At 47.8% G+C, this 14,793-nt stretch overlaps 1 protein-coding gene across 2 annotated transcripts in view; it reads right to left on the reverse strand.

Moving 5' to 3' along the window:
- The window catches only part of LOC138513422 (NAD-dependent protein deacetylase sirtuin-3-like), a 497,025-nt gene that overhangs the window by 66,385 nt on the left and 415,847 nt on the right, over positions 1–14,793 (reverse strand). For both annotated transcript variants that reach the window (XM_069628264.1, XM_069628265.1), the window contains exon 5: positions 6,302–6,402. In XM_069628264.1, the coding sequence (XP_069484365.1) occupies positions 6,302–6,402 (101 nt within the window). The remainder of the gene's footprint in view (positions 1–6,301; positions 6,403–14,793) is intronic.

The raw sequence follows: 14,793 nt of genomic DNA on the forward strand, positions 1-14,793 counted from the left end.
GCTGTGTCCTATGGCACAAAGGGGCGGAATCGGGGACCCGGTACTTCTTCTCGTACCGATCCCTATTGGCAGGCGTCGTGGATGGGTTCTTCAGGAGAGCAAGTCCCTCCTCCCAGATATCGTCAATCAATGGTACCGCGAGGGCAGTCTTCCTCTTGGCCTCGCGCCGCTGATAGAGGAAGCCTTCCTTCTTCTGTTCCTCAGAGCAGAGCTGAAAAAGCTTGGATGCCCTGGCAATCATGGCGTGGAAGGTGGCAATTTCGTCGGGCGGGGAGGCCCGAGGGGGTGGTGATGGAAGGCCTATCCCATCGTCACCACAGTCGTCATCCATCCCCGGAGTGGCCGTATTCGTTCCTGTGTCAACCCTAGGATCAGGGGAAGGAGATGAAGGCTGAGTGGGCGGGTGTAACGCTCATCTGATTCCCGCAGAGGCGCCGGTCTTGACTGGGCGAATACCGTATCTTCGAAGGTGATGTGTAACACACAGTTGGCTCTTTGGGCTGGACCTCTGTGCACTGTATGTCTGACTCGAAGAGTAAGATGTCTGCAGATAGAAAATATGGGATTAATGAACTGGGGTTATTGGGTGTCTCGCTCTTCTTCCCCTTCTCTTCTCCTGTAGAACCCAAAGGTTAACGCTCTCACCTTAGGTAAGTGAACGCCGAGCTCTCCATCTGCCTCGGGGCAGGGTGCGGTAACCAGTTTCTTCACTGGATAAGGGTGCAGGCCTCTTGACCTCAGAGGACTGCTGTCCGTCGTTTACTGCACGAACGGTAAGTTCCGAGTATTTCAAATGTCTTTAAAAGTCTTTGTAATGATGTCTCTTGTTTTGCAGGGTTCCGGCGATGGCGGATGACGGGCTGAAGTGAGTTGAGGATGGAACCCGTGTGAGGAATAGAAGCGCCTGGAAGCACGTAAGTAAGCGCTTGTTGCCTGCTTCACGATGCGCACTAACTGTCCTTTTATCTTGCAGGTACAAGTTCGGAGCTGCTGAAGGGTGCCGGAATACCCACTGGGTTCAGCGTGGGAAGGAGTACTGGCACGTGAGTAATAAAGTTACCCAATGTCTTTAAACGCACCTTCTTTTGTCTTTCAGATGCGGGATGCAGCGCCGAAGGCCTCCGGAGCGTGCGAAGAGTTGGTAAGCTTTTGTCTTTCAGATGCCGGAATGCAGTGCGAAGACCTCCGGAGCACGTGAAGAGTAGGTAAGCCTTTGTCTTTCAGATGCCGGAATGCAGCGCGAGGCGTTGGTGACAGCCGATGGACCAGGTAAGTGAAGAGCTGTCACTGAAGACCGTAATGCTAACCTGTTCTTTCTTGTCTTTATAGGTGTTGCTGAAGACTGGATTCAGGATGGTAAGCCTTTTTCCCTTAGGCCCAGGATCAGATGCAGAAGACACGATGAGCGTTCTGCTGCAGAGGATGCAGAATAACGCAAAGCAAGATTCATCCATCGGGTGTGGTTTAAATAGCCTCCTGTAGTGCTTAGGTTTCTCCTTCCACAGCCACGCCTAGGTAAGAAAAGAGTTCCTGCTTTCCAGAAGAGTTCCAGTGTTCTGAACCTAGGGAGTGGCTCCTGCCCCACCCAACAGGAAAAGTAGTCCCAAACAGAAGAGGATTAGAGGCTCAACTGGCAGGTAAGTAAGCAGCATGGTCTGCTGCAGGTAAGTACACCCAAGCATTATGAGCCCGGCACTTCCAGCGCTGGGACTGGGCATCTTTATGAGCCTGGTGCCACTGGCGCCAGGACAGGGTCCAAAAGGTCCCAATTGGGACTGGCTGGCACTCGGAACCGGGGTTATGGGTCTGCTTCCAAGGGAGTTGGGTAAGTCCTGACCTTTTGGAAGCAGAGATCATGACAGCGGGGGGGGATGAACTCTCCTCTGCTTGTTTGGAGGGCTTCCCGACGGGCCCGGTTCTGCTGGGTCGTCCGTTGGGGTGAGGGGCAATCTTGTCCTTATCTCTGTGCCCAAGGTTTGGATTGCCATCAAAATGGCCACCGAGTTGTCCTGAGGCTCGGCACTGGTTGCGACGGGCGCGATGGTTGCTCCTCCATGGGAGCCTCGTCAGCGCCACAGTCGATCTCTTCGTCCGCCTACTCAGGGTTCCTCCCGTGGGAATCGCGACCTTTCACGACTTCAACCAGCTCCTCCTCAGAGGCTGTATCCGTGTCCGTAATGGCCACCGCCCCCCCCCCTCTTTCTCCACCGGGGTCTTCACGGGGGTCTTATCAATGGGCTGAAAAGAGGATTCCCTCCGTGGTGGCAGGGAAACTCTGGGCCCCGAGGTCGCCTCCACTGGCGTAGTCTCCACAGGCTTCGCCAGGGCCGCCACGACTCCCTTGATAGAGTCCTTTGCCGGGTGAATCAAGGCCTTCACCACCTTGGGTGCGCTTGAGGCCTTCACCTTGGGGGGAGGGTCACCGCCTCGCTCCCCCTCGGCTGTCTTTGAGATCGACTGGGGCTTCTCCAGAAGCTTACCCAGGTTCTCGGATTTTCTCTTCTCCGAGCCAGAGCGTTGGCTCGTGGTTGATGGCGTCGGTGAAAGCACGCCCTGCCTGGCAGCCAAGGAGCCCGACCCTTCGGCACTCCCAGTGCCTGCGGACTCGCGGTGTTTTGCCTTCTGTTGGGCCCCCGTCGCCGGAGCACCCTCAAAGGACTTAGAAGACTGCTCGGACCTCTTCTTCTCACCTGCTGGGCTCTTTCCTTCCAGCCAGTTGGCGAGGCGGATACGCCGATCCTTCATGGTCCGTTCCGACATGTTCCTGCAAAACGCACAGTCCTTCTCCACGTGCGTTTTGTCTTCATGAAGGTAGTAGAGACATCTCGAATGCTCGTCCTCCTTGAAAACATTCTGTAATCCGCATCCAGGGCAGTTCCTGAACAGCTTGGATCCGGCTGTCGAGCTTCCCTTGTCCTGGGCCATGTCCACGAGGTAGGCCCGAGATCTTCTGGAATCCTCCAAGAACCATAGCTCAACGAAACTTCGCCCTTGAGGGGCGTAGAAAATTCCGAAACGGGTCCCCGTTGATCAGAAGTAGAAACGGTGGAGCTTGAGGCTCGATTGACTGAAAAACTAAGATTAAACTCTTTGAAAAATTGCAAAACGCAGTAAAAGCTCAAGAGCTAAAGCACGAGGACTCCCAACACTTGAACGTGCAGTAAAAATCTTAGGATGGCTGCCAGGGGCGGCGCTTAGGGAGAGGGCAGTCATTGGCTGGGGGCAGTATGACCCAGAGACCAGTGATTGGTTACTACTAAGAAATACAGATCAGAAACGAAACTGATACTGATTTTTTCTTTACCGAGGATTGCCAGCCTGACTACGGGGAAATATTCACGAGCATGTGAATCCATGCCAGACCCCATGCTGGAGAAGGATATTTAGAGTGAATGCACTGCCAACTACCTAGCGCTGGACAGAAATGTGCATATACAGAACACAATCCAAAGGCGTGTTTCCACCAGGTTGTGCTGGTTTTAATTATCTGTATTCAATGTGTTCTGCTAGAATCTTGGAGATGTTTTGTCACACCAATATTAGATTGTACAAATTCAAAGAGATTTGTTTACCTAATGGGCTGAACTATCCTAGGAGCAAGTGCAACCGGGAGGGGGCTGTAGGGTTACAGATACAGTCCCTTAAGTGGATGGGAGGCTCGGAGGCAGTACAAGGGCAATCAGTCGTGCAGGAGCCTGGTCGCACAAGTTCAGTTGGTGGCCAAGTATGCGCAGCAGACAGGGACATCAGCAAGGGAGAGGGAAAGCAGAAGCGAAAAGGAAGGTCGAGTTGCTTCCAGAACCTTAGGTGGTCCTGCTCAAGTTTGAGAGGCGCAGGGAGGCTGTCCCAGAGGGAGGCCCCAGCCGAAAACAGATCTATCCCCACTCTCTGCATGGAGAAGCATCTGACCCTCAGAGTTGGGGGTGGATGAGCAGAGAGCTCGAAAAGGAAGATGCTTAGGAAGAGAAAGTTGGATGTAGTGTGGTCCCTGGCCCCAGAAAGCCTTGTGGACGATGCAGAGTGTCTTGAACTTGGTCCTCACAGCCACAGAGATCCAGTGGAGAGATTTCAGGGCTGGAGAGATACGTTTCCCTCGGCTTGAGGCCAAGGACAAGTCTTGCAGTCAGGTTCTGGATAAGTTGTAGAGGGTGAAGAGTAGGGCAGGCAGCTTTAGAAAGAGACTGTTGCAGTAGCCCACCCTAGAGAGGACTAGGGCTCTGGAGAGATTGAGCTTGTGGGGGAAAGTGAAAAAAGGAAGAATACCTCTGAGGAGGTACAGCTGATAGTGACTTCTTAGAAATGGCAGAGATGTGAGGAGAGAAGGAGAGGGTGGATTCGCATAGGACTCCAATGTTCTTAGCCTCATTGGAAGGAGTAGGTAGAGGGCCCAGTCTGGGTGGCCAGAGAGACAGACAGAGCGGGAAGGTGGGAGCAGGAGTCCCAAAAAGGAGGTTCTCAGTCTTACTGGCATGGAGGCAGAGATCGTTGGTAGCAATCCATTCATGAATTGCAAACAGTCAGGTATAAGAAGCAATAGAGGCTAAGGAGTGCTGGGTGTCATCGGCATAACACTGACATTTAGAGCAGGAGGTAGAGATGCGGTGGGCCAGCGGAGCCAGGTAGTGGTTAAATGGCCAGGGAGAGAGGTTAGACCCCTGGGGAATACTACAAGTAGAGAGATAGAAGAGAGGAAAGACCCAGGTTGGACCTGGGAGGTTCGATCAGTAAGAAAGGAGTTCACGCAGGCAAAGGCCTGACCAGAGATACTCAGGGTGTCTCACAGACGAATGAGCAGGATGGCATGGTTGACTGTCGAAAGCAGAGGAAAGATCAAGGAGACTGAGAACAGAAGGAAGGTTAGAGTCAAGATTGGAGAGCAAGCGTTCATGGGTGTTCAGAAAAGCAGTCTCTGTACTTCTGGCTGCTGTGAAGCCAGACTGGTGGTCATGGAGGCAACCAACAGATTCAGTATTAAGCTGGGAGATGGCCAGCTTTTCCAGGAGAAGCTTTTCCTTTCAGCCTTTTCTAGCTGGGGAAAGGTTGAAAGGAGGTTCACAAATTGAATCCTTGATGGAGCAATGGGAGGTGCAAGCAGGCAAGACAGCAGAGAAACCCTGGTAAGAGCCAACGCTGGATGTCACCTATAGAGGTGAACCAGTAATGTAGTGGAAGAATGTAAATGATCGGTCTCTCCGAAACGTAGGCCGAGTGAAACAATTGAGCATCCTAGCCACCAAGTCAAAACAGAGTACAGAAAGAGCTGGAGAAAGAAAGAACAACACTGGTCTAGGAATGAAGGAAGATAAATGTGAGAATGGAAGAGATTGTGTTGCGTTCTGGAATTCGTAGTAATGATATTGAAGAGCATGAGGAAAACAACAGTGTGGTGGCAAAAGGGGAACACTGTTATATACTGGTACCTGAAATAAAGGCCCCCAAGCGGAGCAGCAGCAATTGAACATTGTGAAGAGGAAAACAAAACAGTGTTTCATCCCAAACCTGAAATTAGGTTCCCAAACACACACAAGCAATTAGTTACAATTGTGATTGAGAGAGAAAAACCCCCATTGTGGCTTGGAACCTGGAGTGAAGTTTCCAAAGTCCAAAACTATGAAACTGAATATTCAGAGAGGGAGAAACCCTATTAATCTTGCAGCTTGTAGTCAAGGGTCCCAAGCAGAGCACAAACATCACCAAATATCCTGACCAACATACTATGAAAAATACAAATAAAAGTCTATTCTTAATAGAATTACGTCATGTACTGCTCCCATTGTATATGAAAATGCCTCATCCTATTTCATCAAGCTCCTAGTTATTTAACTTTTGTTTTCCCAATTATTCACCTTTTGCTTTAGATAATAGAGGGTCTTGTTTTAGCTGAAATGGGTACACAGATTTTGACAAAGAAAACAAAGGAACAATCATACGTAGCTGGGATCGGATTCAAACAGTGGCAAATACCACTTCTAGCACCAATAAAAAGATGCGCTCCGTAGCAAATTCTAGGGGGAAAATGTGTGACCAAATAGTGTATTTTAAACATTAGCGGCCCAGTTTCATGGTTTAAAACTACCACCTGCAGAGTGTACAAAATGATCAAGTTGGACCACACTAGTCTGTTGGTCATACCCCTTCCGGCATTACCTGAATGGTAAATTGAGCCTGCTGTACCATAACACCCCATAAAATCCATATATAAAAACAAAAGATTTGGCATAGAAATTGTTCTTAAAAAATACGAGTAATATGGACTTCAGACAGTCAGTCAGTCTTTTGAACTGGAACATTTTCATTTTACCTGAGCTTCTTTGGCTGGGAATGGTGTGTAGCAAAGGTGACATGATGCTGTTAAAAATGACCCATGTGCTTCAACTATCTTGTCTGGTGGAATTCCAGCCACTAAAACATGAAGCAAAGATTATTTTCCAAAAGCAATTTTGCAATGAGCTAAACGAAGCATGATTTTTTCTCGAATTTAATATTATACAAAATAAAAGTTTTGCAGCAATATTCCAAAAGGCATTTCTGTAAATTAATCACCCACTTTAAATATGCTTGGAATTCATTTTGAAGCAAAACACACACACATGTATAAAAACGCCATCTTGACTATTTTATTCAATGGGTGCTTTTATGACCTGCTGGATAGATGTTCATTATTCTAAACGTAGTCCCACTATGTGCTCTAAAAAACATTGGAGCATTTCATATACATTCATAGACACTATAGGGCAATGAGTTAAGGTGAAACCCTGTTTACACACTTTTCAGAAAATTCGTATGCTAATAATCACTGGACTGATTTGGATTACATTTCCATTTCCCCCAAAAAAGTGATCCAGCCACTCCAAATGGAGCATTTTTGGGACAATTTGTTAAAAGCTGGAATATTTCTAAAGAAAACAAAAAATTCAGAAAACATTCCAGTCCTATTCATTTCCCCACACAGAAAAAGTGCTTCCATTCAAAAGCTGTAGCGGAAAAACTACTGGACAGGATTTTACAAATTAGAAATAAGTTGGGCATAAAGATGTGCCTTCTGCTGGTTTGGGGTAAAAAGTAATTATGCTGCCAAAAAAAGGCTATACATATTGCAGCAGAGACAGAGGCTTGTCAAAAATGAAATCCTGCCCTTTTTTGCTCAATGCTAGAGATTCCCACGGTAATAAAGATCGAAGCTGAAAATTAAAAAACAGCCCAAAATTATATTTGGAGGAGTAAAAGTGATGCATTCATCGGGCAACAGGCCGGGAGGGTAAAGAGCACTACAGTGGGAAGGATTGTGGTGGGCTGGGGGAGCCCGTTTGGGGGGTAGAGGGGGTCATTTGCATATTATCACGGAAATCCTGTGTGAATCTCACGAGTTTCATGCCGTTACGCTGCAAGACTTGCTTGGAAAAGAAAATGCATCACACGAACCAAAGAGTGAAAAGTGGTAATAGGAGAGGGTCAAGGAGGGAAATACACAAGGGAGGCGAGTGATGGGGACAAAGAAAAGGAGGGGGACAAATGGTGAGTGCCAGTGAAGATTTACTTTTTTGCACTTGCCTGTAACTGCAGGAATTGGCAAACATTTTGTTGACACTGGAATCGGCATTCTCTGCATTGTCGCAGCAATGATTACATGGAATGGTTTCTGTGGGAATAGAGGATGGCAGAAGGGAAGTGGACCGTTAGGCTATTGGCCATATAGTTTGGATATGGCTAGTCGGATCTGCATAGGTGCTAGGGAGGGGGCATGAACAGTGGCCTTCGTGCTCATCACTGGTGCAACATGTACAGTGGTCATGGCTACTGGGCTCCCAAACCAATTATAACAAAACTCTTGAATTTCAGTGAAAAAAGTCAAGTTGAGAAAACTAAGGACCTACATTTTTCACAACAAAAGCCGTGAAATTCATTGGGTGAAGGAAGTGATGAGTATCTGAAAAAAAAATAATAAAAAAAAAATTATATTTTTTATATATATATATATATATATATATATATATATATATATATATATATATATATATATATATATACACACACATACATACATACATATGGGATACATTACTCACCGTAATCTTATTTCTGATGCTTGTATCTGCTTAGATTCACATGCTGTGTATAGGCCGACATCTAGTGGAAGCTGCAGAGTATTACAGTTTGATTTTCGAAACTCGAAAAGGGGCGAACTAGGGCGTGCCAGTAATACTATCCCTAGTGTGACATCCACTGTACCCATGATCCCTCACGCGTGTAGGACCCTCAGATTGTATTTTTTCTGACATGAGGTAGCATGAGGAGTAGCGCGAGTACAAAGTATCCAAGCAGATAGATAAATAAGACTACAAGCATCCATGCGCCTTCTCTCAGAGGGGAGGAAGGGCGGGCGCATGTGAATCTTAGCAGATACAAGCATCAGAAATACGATTACGGTGAGTAATGTATCCCTTCTGAGGCTTGTGGAATCTGTTTAGATCAAATGCTGTGCATAGATTAGCGAGCAATGTTAGAAGAAGGAGGTGGGATGTGGGAAGGGTCATGAGCGAACAAATGTCTTAGAACCGCTTGTCCCACTTGTGTATCTGTCTTGGAATGAGTGTCAATGCAGTAGTGCTGAGTAAAAGTGTGAATAGAGCTCCATGCAGCTGCTTTGCAAATGGTGTCAAGGGGTAGATTTGCAATGAAAGCCAGAGTGGCCCCAGTACCTCTTGTAGAGTGGACCCTTGGCGTAAAAGGCAGTGTTTTTTCTGAAAGGGAGTAACACAGCTGAATACATTTGACTATCCATTTAGAGATGGCACCTTTAGAGACGCAATCTCCTCCTCTGCCTGTAGCTACGGAGACGAACAGGTGACCTGTCTTTCTTAGCGGTCTGGTCTTATCTACGTAGTAGAGGACCGCTCTTCTCACATCTAATGTGTGTAGTTTCACCTCAGTAGGGCCCTTGGGTTCTTGGAAGAAGGCCGGTAGCTCAATGGACTGGTTAACATGGAATTTAGAAATAAACTTAGGTGAGAACCTAGGGTGAGTCCATAGAACCAGTTTATCCTTATGGACTGTAAAGAAAGGATCCTGCACTGACAGAGCTTGAATTTCACTGACCCTTCTTATAGATGTAATGGCTACTAAGAAGGCAGTTTTATAAGTCAGGTGTTTGAGACTAGCTTTATGCATGGGTTCAAAGGGAGGACCCATGAGTTTAGCAAGCACCGCATTAAGGTCCTACCCTGGTGGTGGGTTAGAAATTGGAGGGTGGAGTCTCTTCACCCCTTCCATAAAGGCTTTGACAACAGGCCCTTTCCACCATGACACCTTTTTATGGGAGGTGGTGTAGGCTGACAGCGCTGCCAGGTGTACCTTGAGTGAATTAAATACCAACCCTGCATCCAGTAAGTGGAGCATGAAGGTAACAATATTGGAAGGAGTGCAATCAACTGGGTTGATTTGTTTATTCTGGCACCAAATAACAAATATTTTCCACTTATCAAAGTAACAGTGCATTGTGTTAGGTTTTCTTGATTCTTTTAAGATATCCATACATTTCTGGGGTAAAATGAGATGCCCGAACTCGATGACTTCAGGAGCCATTCTGCCAAGTTCAACGAGTTCGGTTGAGGATGCACTGTTTGTCCTTCGTGCTGGGAGAGTAGGTTGTACCAGCACAGGAGTCTGATGGGGTCGCACTCCGGCAGTCTGCGTAGGTGTGTGAACAATGGTTGTCTCGCCCACAAAGGAGCAACTAGGATGAGCGTCATCGATTCCCTGTGTATCTTGTTGACCACCTTCCTCATCAGAGGGGTTGGTGGAAAAGCGTAGGCAAACCTCCCTGACCAGTTCATCCATAGCGCGGTCCCCTTGGAGCCTGGCTGGGGGAACTTGGATGCGAATTCTGGGCATTGTCTGTTTTCGCTTGTGTCGAATAGGTCTATAGTGGAGAAACTCCACCGAGAGAAGAGATTTTCTACGACTTCTTAGTGTAGCCGCCATTCGTGTTCTTCTGGGAAGGGATCTCTGCTCAAAACGTCCGCTAGTGAATTGGGATCCCCTGGAACATGTTGAGACGACAGGTAAATGTTCCGTCTGAGTGCCCATATACACATTTTCTGGGCAAGCCTGGACAGATTTGGCGAATGAGTGCCCCCTTGTTTGCTTATGTAAAATATAGCTGTCGTGCTGTCTGTTAGGATCTGCACTGACCGGTTGGATAGGTGGGGTTCGAATGCCCGAAGCACTCTGAAGACTGCCAGAAGTTCTAGCAGATTGATGTGATTCTGAGCCACTGTGTGAGACCAGAGACTCTGAGCTGTGTGGTGAAGGAGGTGTGCTCCCCACCCTGACAGGGACACGTCTGTTGTGACTACGGCCTGTATTTCTGGGTCTTAAAAGGGTTTCCCCTTTGTATTTGTATTTATTGATTTATAGAGCGCCTTACACCAAAGCGCTGTACAGTGGAACAACTTAATACATAAAAACAAACAATATAACGGTGGAACCAAAATTACAATTTGAATCAATCAACAAAACAGTGAGAAGAGCAATTAACTGAATGAGGTAGGGAGAATAGAGGAGTAGGACTGGGTGGGGGGAGGTGTTGTGATGAGTAGGAGGAGGGAAGGGGAAGGGTGAGAGTGGGGAGGCAGGGGAGGGAGATAGTCAAGGGCAAAGAATAAGGAGGGAGGGGATGCAGTAGGGGGGAGGGGTTTCAAGGAGAATGGAGGAGGAGAGATTTAAGGGAAGCGCAGAATGAGGTGAAGGTGGGGGTAGAGCGGATTGCAAGAGGAAGGGAGTTCCAGTGCAGAGGTGCTAGGAGTTGGAAGGAGCGGAAACGGGAGGCGGCACAGGGGGACGGAGGTACAGTGAGAAGGAAATGGTCAGCGGACTGAAGGGAAGGGGAGGTGGAGTAGCAAGAGAGAAGGGAGGAGAGATAAGGGGGAGCGAGACCATGGAGAGATTTGAAGACAAGGCAGAGAAAGCAAAATTTAAGTTGGGAGTGAAATGGAAGCCAGCCAAGGGAAAAGAGGGAAGTAGAGATGGAGTCGCAGGAGGTAAGGAGACAGAGGGTATGAACAGCAGAGTGGTAGATGGATTTGAGGGGGGTAAAATGAGAAGTAGGTAGTCCAAAGAGTAGGGAAGAGCAGTAGAAGAGGCGGGAGTAGATGAGGGAGAAGATTAAGAGTTTGGTAGCATGGAAGGGGAGAGGGACGGATTTTATGAATATTGAAGAGATGGTAGCGACAGGTGCGAGAAGTGAGAGAAATATGTTGGGAGAAGGAGAGAGAGGAGTCAAAGTGAACGCCTAAATTACGAGCATGGAGAGAGATAGGGAGATTAGAGGGAGGAAAGTGAATGAATGGGGGAGGAGAGGGAGGAGAAAAGAGTTGGAGGGAAAGAATACGACTTCGGGACTTGTCAGTGTTAAGAGACAGAAAGCGGGAAGACATCCAGTTCTTTATGGCAGTAAGAAGACAGGAAGAAAGTTTTTGGTGAAGGTCAGTTGAGAAGGAGGAGAAAGAGAGAAAGAGTCGAGTGTCGTCGGCATAGAAATGGTGGGAGATGCTAAACAAGGAGATAACAGGGGCAAGGAGGGGGTGTAAAGAGAGAAGAGGAAAGGACCAAGCACTGAACCTTGGGGTGCACCGTATTCAAGGAGGATGGGTAGGAGAGGACCGGCCACCCCAGGAGACAGTAAAGGAGCGGGACGAGAGGTAAGAGGATAACCAGTTGAGAACAGAGCCTTTGAACCCAAAGGAGGAAAGAGTGTGGAGAAGGAGGGGATGATCGACAGTGTCAAAGGCAGCAGAGAGATTGAGGAGAATAAGGATAGAGGAGTGCTTGGAATGTCAAGCAGAGAGGAGGTAGTTTAGGATATAGGTGAGAGCAGTTTCAGTAGAATGTTTGGGACGGAAGCCAGATTGGGAGGGGGGTAGGAGAGAGAAATTAGTGACAAAGGATGAGAGCTGAGAGAAGGCGAGGCGCTGGAGAAGCTTGGAGAGGAATGCAAGAAGAGAGATAGGTCGGAAGTTAGAGAAGAGAAGGGGATCAGCAGGTGGTTTCTTCAGAATAGGGATAATCGTGGCATGCTTGAAAGCAGAGGGAAAGGTTGCTGAGGCGAAACCAGGCAAATGCATGATGCCATCATGCCCAGCAAACACATTGCTTTGATTGATTGATTTATTTATATAGCGCTTTATACCAAGGCGCTGTACAGTGGAACAACATAATACAAAATAACATTTAACAATGAGAGCAAAATTTACATCATGAATCATTCAACAAAACAGTGCAAAGAGCAATTTTGTGCACCCTTATCTGGCGATCGGACTGATACTGCAAATTCCTCAATAACAGATTCCGAATTCTTTCCTCTGATGGAAAAGCCAACCCCTCTTTGGTGTTTAGGACAGCTCCTAGGAACTGTTTGGAGGTGCTTGGCACTAGGCTTGATTTTTTTCTCGTTGATTGAGAAGCCCAATTGGAAGAGGAGGTCGATTGTTCTTTGAATGTTTGATCTGCAAATTACGGGGGTTTCCCCTGTGATGAGCCAGTCATCCAGGTAAGGGTACACTGAGATTGCCTCCCTGCATAGGTGCGCCGCCACCACCGCCAGTACCTTGGTGAATACCCTTGGAGCCGAGGCTATTCCGAAGGGCAGCACCTTGAACTGGTAGTGCTGGCTGTCTACTTAGAAGCACAAGAATCTTCTGTCCGTTGGAACATGGAAATATAAAAATAAGCATCTTTCATATCCAATATTGCCATGTAATCTCCTCTTTTTAGTAGGGGGATTACATCCTGGAGTGTAGTCATGCAAAATTTTTGTGGCTTGACATACTTGTTTGCAGGGCGTAAGTCTAATACTGGCCGCATCGTTAGATTTTTTTTTGGCACAAGGAAGTAAGTTGAATAAACACCCTTGTTTACCTGGTTGCCCGGGACGAGTTCTATCTTGTCCTTTGCAAGTAGAATGTCGATCTCCTCGAGGAGGATTCTTTGGTGCTCCAAGGAGTGTATCTTCTGTCTTGGAGGATGGTCGCAGGGGCGTTCCAATAGTTCGATACAGTATCCCACGGACACTGTGAACAGCACCCATCTGTCCGAAGTGATCCCTTCCCATGCGTTAGTGAAGATGGAAATGCGCCCCCTACTGGGGATGCATGGGAAGGGACCCCGGAGCGGAACGTCACCGTTGTATGTTGGGAGGCGTAGCGCCTATATCTGGGCTGCCTCTCCCCCTACTACGGCCCCTCTTTTGACCTCTGGCGAAACCCTGGGTAGCTTGTTGGTTGCTGCCCCACGATGTTCCTTGATTCTGAAAGTAATGGGACCCTCTCTGGGAGTTTTGGCCGCGAGAGCGACAAAAATTATTATTTCCCTGCTGGTTTGTGGGTTTGTTAGTTGGCCAAGAGAACTTTAAGGTGTCATATTCGTCCATAGCCGTCTTTAGAGCTTCCTCCACTGCTTTTCCAAACGGGACGTTTGGTTCCACCGGCATGTCAATGAGGATGACTTGGGTCTCGGGTTTAAACCCCGACTGTCTCAGCCAAGCGTGTCTTTTGATTACTGTGCTTTCTGCCATCAGCCTCCCTGCATTGTCTGCTGCATCGAAGTTAGCCTTGAGAATGCATCCCAACACTGATCTTCCTTCCGACGGAATCTGGGCCAACTGGCTCTGATGCGGGGGCAATGAGGGCAGCGACCTATTCCCATTGGTGGCAGTTGTAGCTTGCCAGCAAAGTGGTGGTGTTGGCAATACGTGCTTGGTATGCCAAAGTGGATGCCACCTTCCTTCCTAGCCCATAAATTCTCTTGCTCTCCTTGTCCCGGGGAGCTTCTGAAGATGCTAGTGGTGTTCCCGCCCTCTTCCTTGTGGTTGGAACCACTAATAAGTCGGGTTTTAGCTGACCCCTTATGTAAAGTGGGTCTGAGGGAGCGGCCCTGAATAACTTTTCTATTTGTGGGTTAACTGCCCGGGTAAGATTAGGGGTGAGCAGAGAAGGGTTGATTCTGCGTTGAATAGACTTTAGAATGGGGATAGCCTGGGCAATGGATCTTTTATCCCTTAGAATTTGCTCTGCAAAATCTCTCTCTTCTTGGGCCCCCCGAGTGTCAATTTGGAAATGGGCTGCAGCCTTGGCTAAAACTTCGTTAAGCAAGGGATGATTGTCAACAGGTGAGTCATTCACCGGGTGGTCCTTGGGAATAGGGGAGTCGAGACTATAGGCCTCCGCCTCGGCTTCCTCCTCCTCCTCTTCCTGGTCCTCATCTCCATAATAATCGACCCCGACCTGGTCGTCTAGTATTTGTACTTCTGAATCCTCATCATACTGCTGGTAAGATTCAACACTGAATGGGTCTGAAATCAGCCCCTGGACAGGAGTCTCAGTACGGAGTATCTTAGTAGGAGGTTGAGGGTTTTTTGAATCCCGAAGGGGCAGAGCTATTGTGATAGCTCTGGAAGTAATTAGGGTCTTTTTCGTAAAAATCTACAAAAAAATACATTTTCCTCATTACTCTGTCGATGTCTTCCGAGTTGAATTATTTGGAACTGGGAATTACCTTTTCCTGTTGTGGTTCCTCCTCTAATGCCATATCCTGGGGAGTGGGAGAGACAATCTTTGGCCTAGTGACAGGGTCAGGGGCCTTGGACTTGGACTTTCCTAAAGATTTGGGGCATTTCTCCTTCTGAACCTGGTGTTCAGAGTTGTTTTTCCCCCCCTTCTCATGTGTAGAGGAATGTTTTCCTGACCCCTTGGATTTCCCTGAATCTTTCAACGGCTGGCGCTGTGAATCAGAGGTGCG

The sequence above is a fragment of the Ambystoma mexicanum genome, chromosome 12 (genome assembly GCF_040938575.1).
Source record: "Ambystoma mexicanum isolate Mex_15411 chromosome 12, UKY_AmexF1_1, whole genome shotgun sequence".
Taxonomy (NCBI): Eukaryota; Metazoa; Chordata; class Amphibia; order Caudata; family Ambystomatidae; genus Ambystoma; species Ambystoma mexicanum.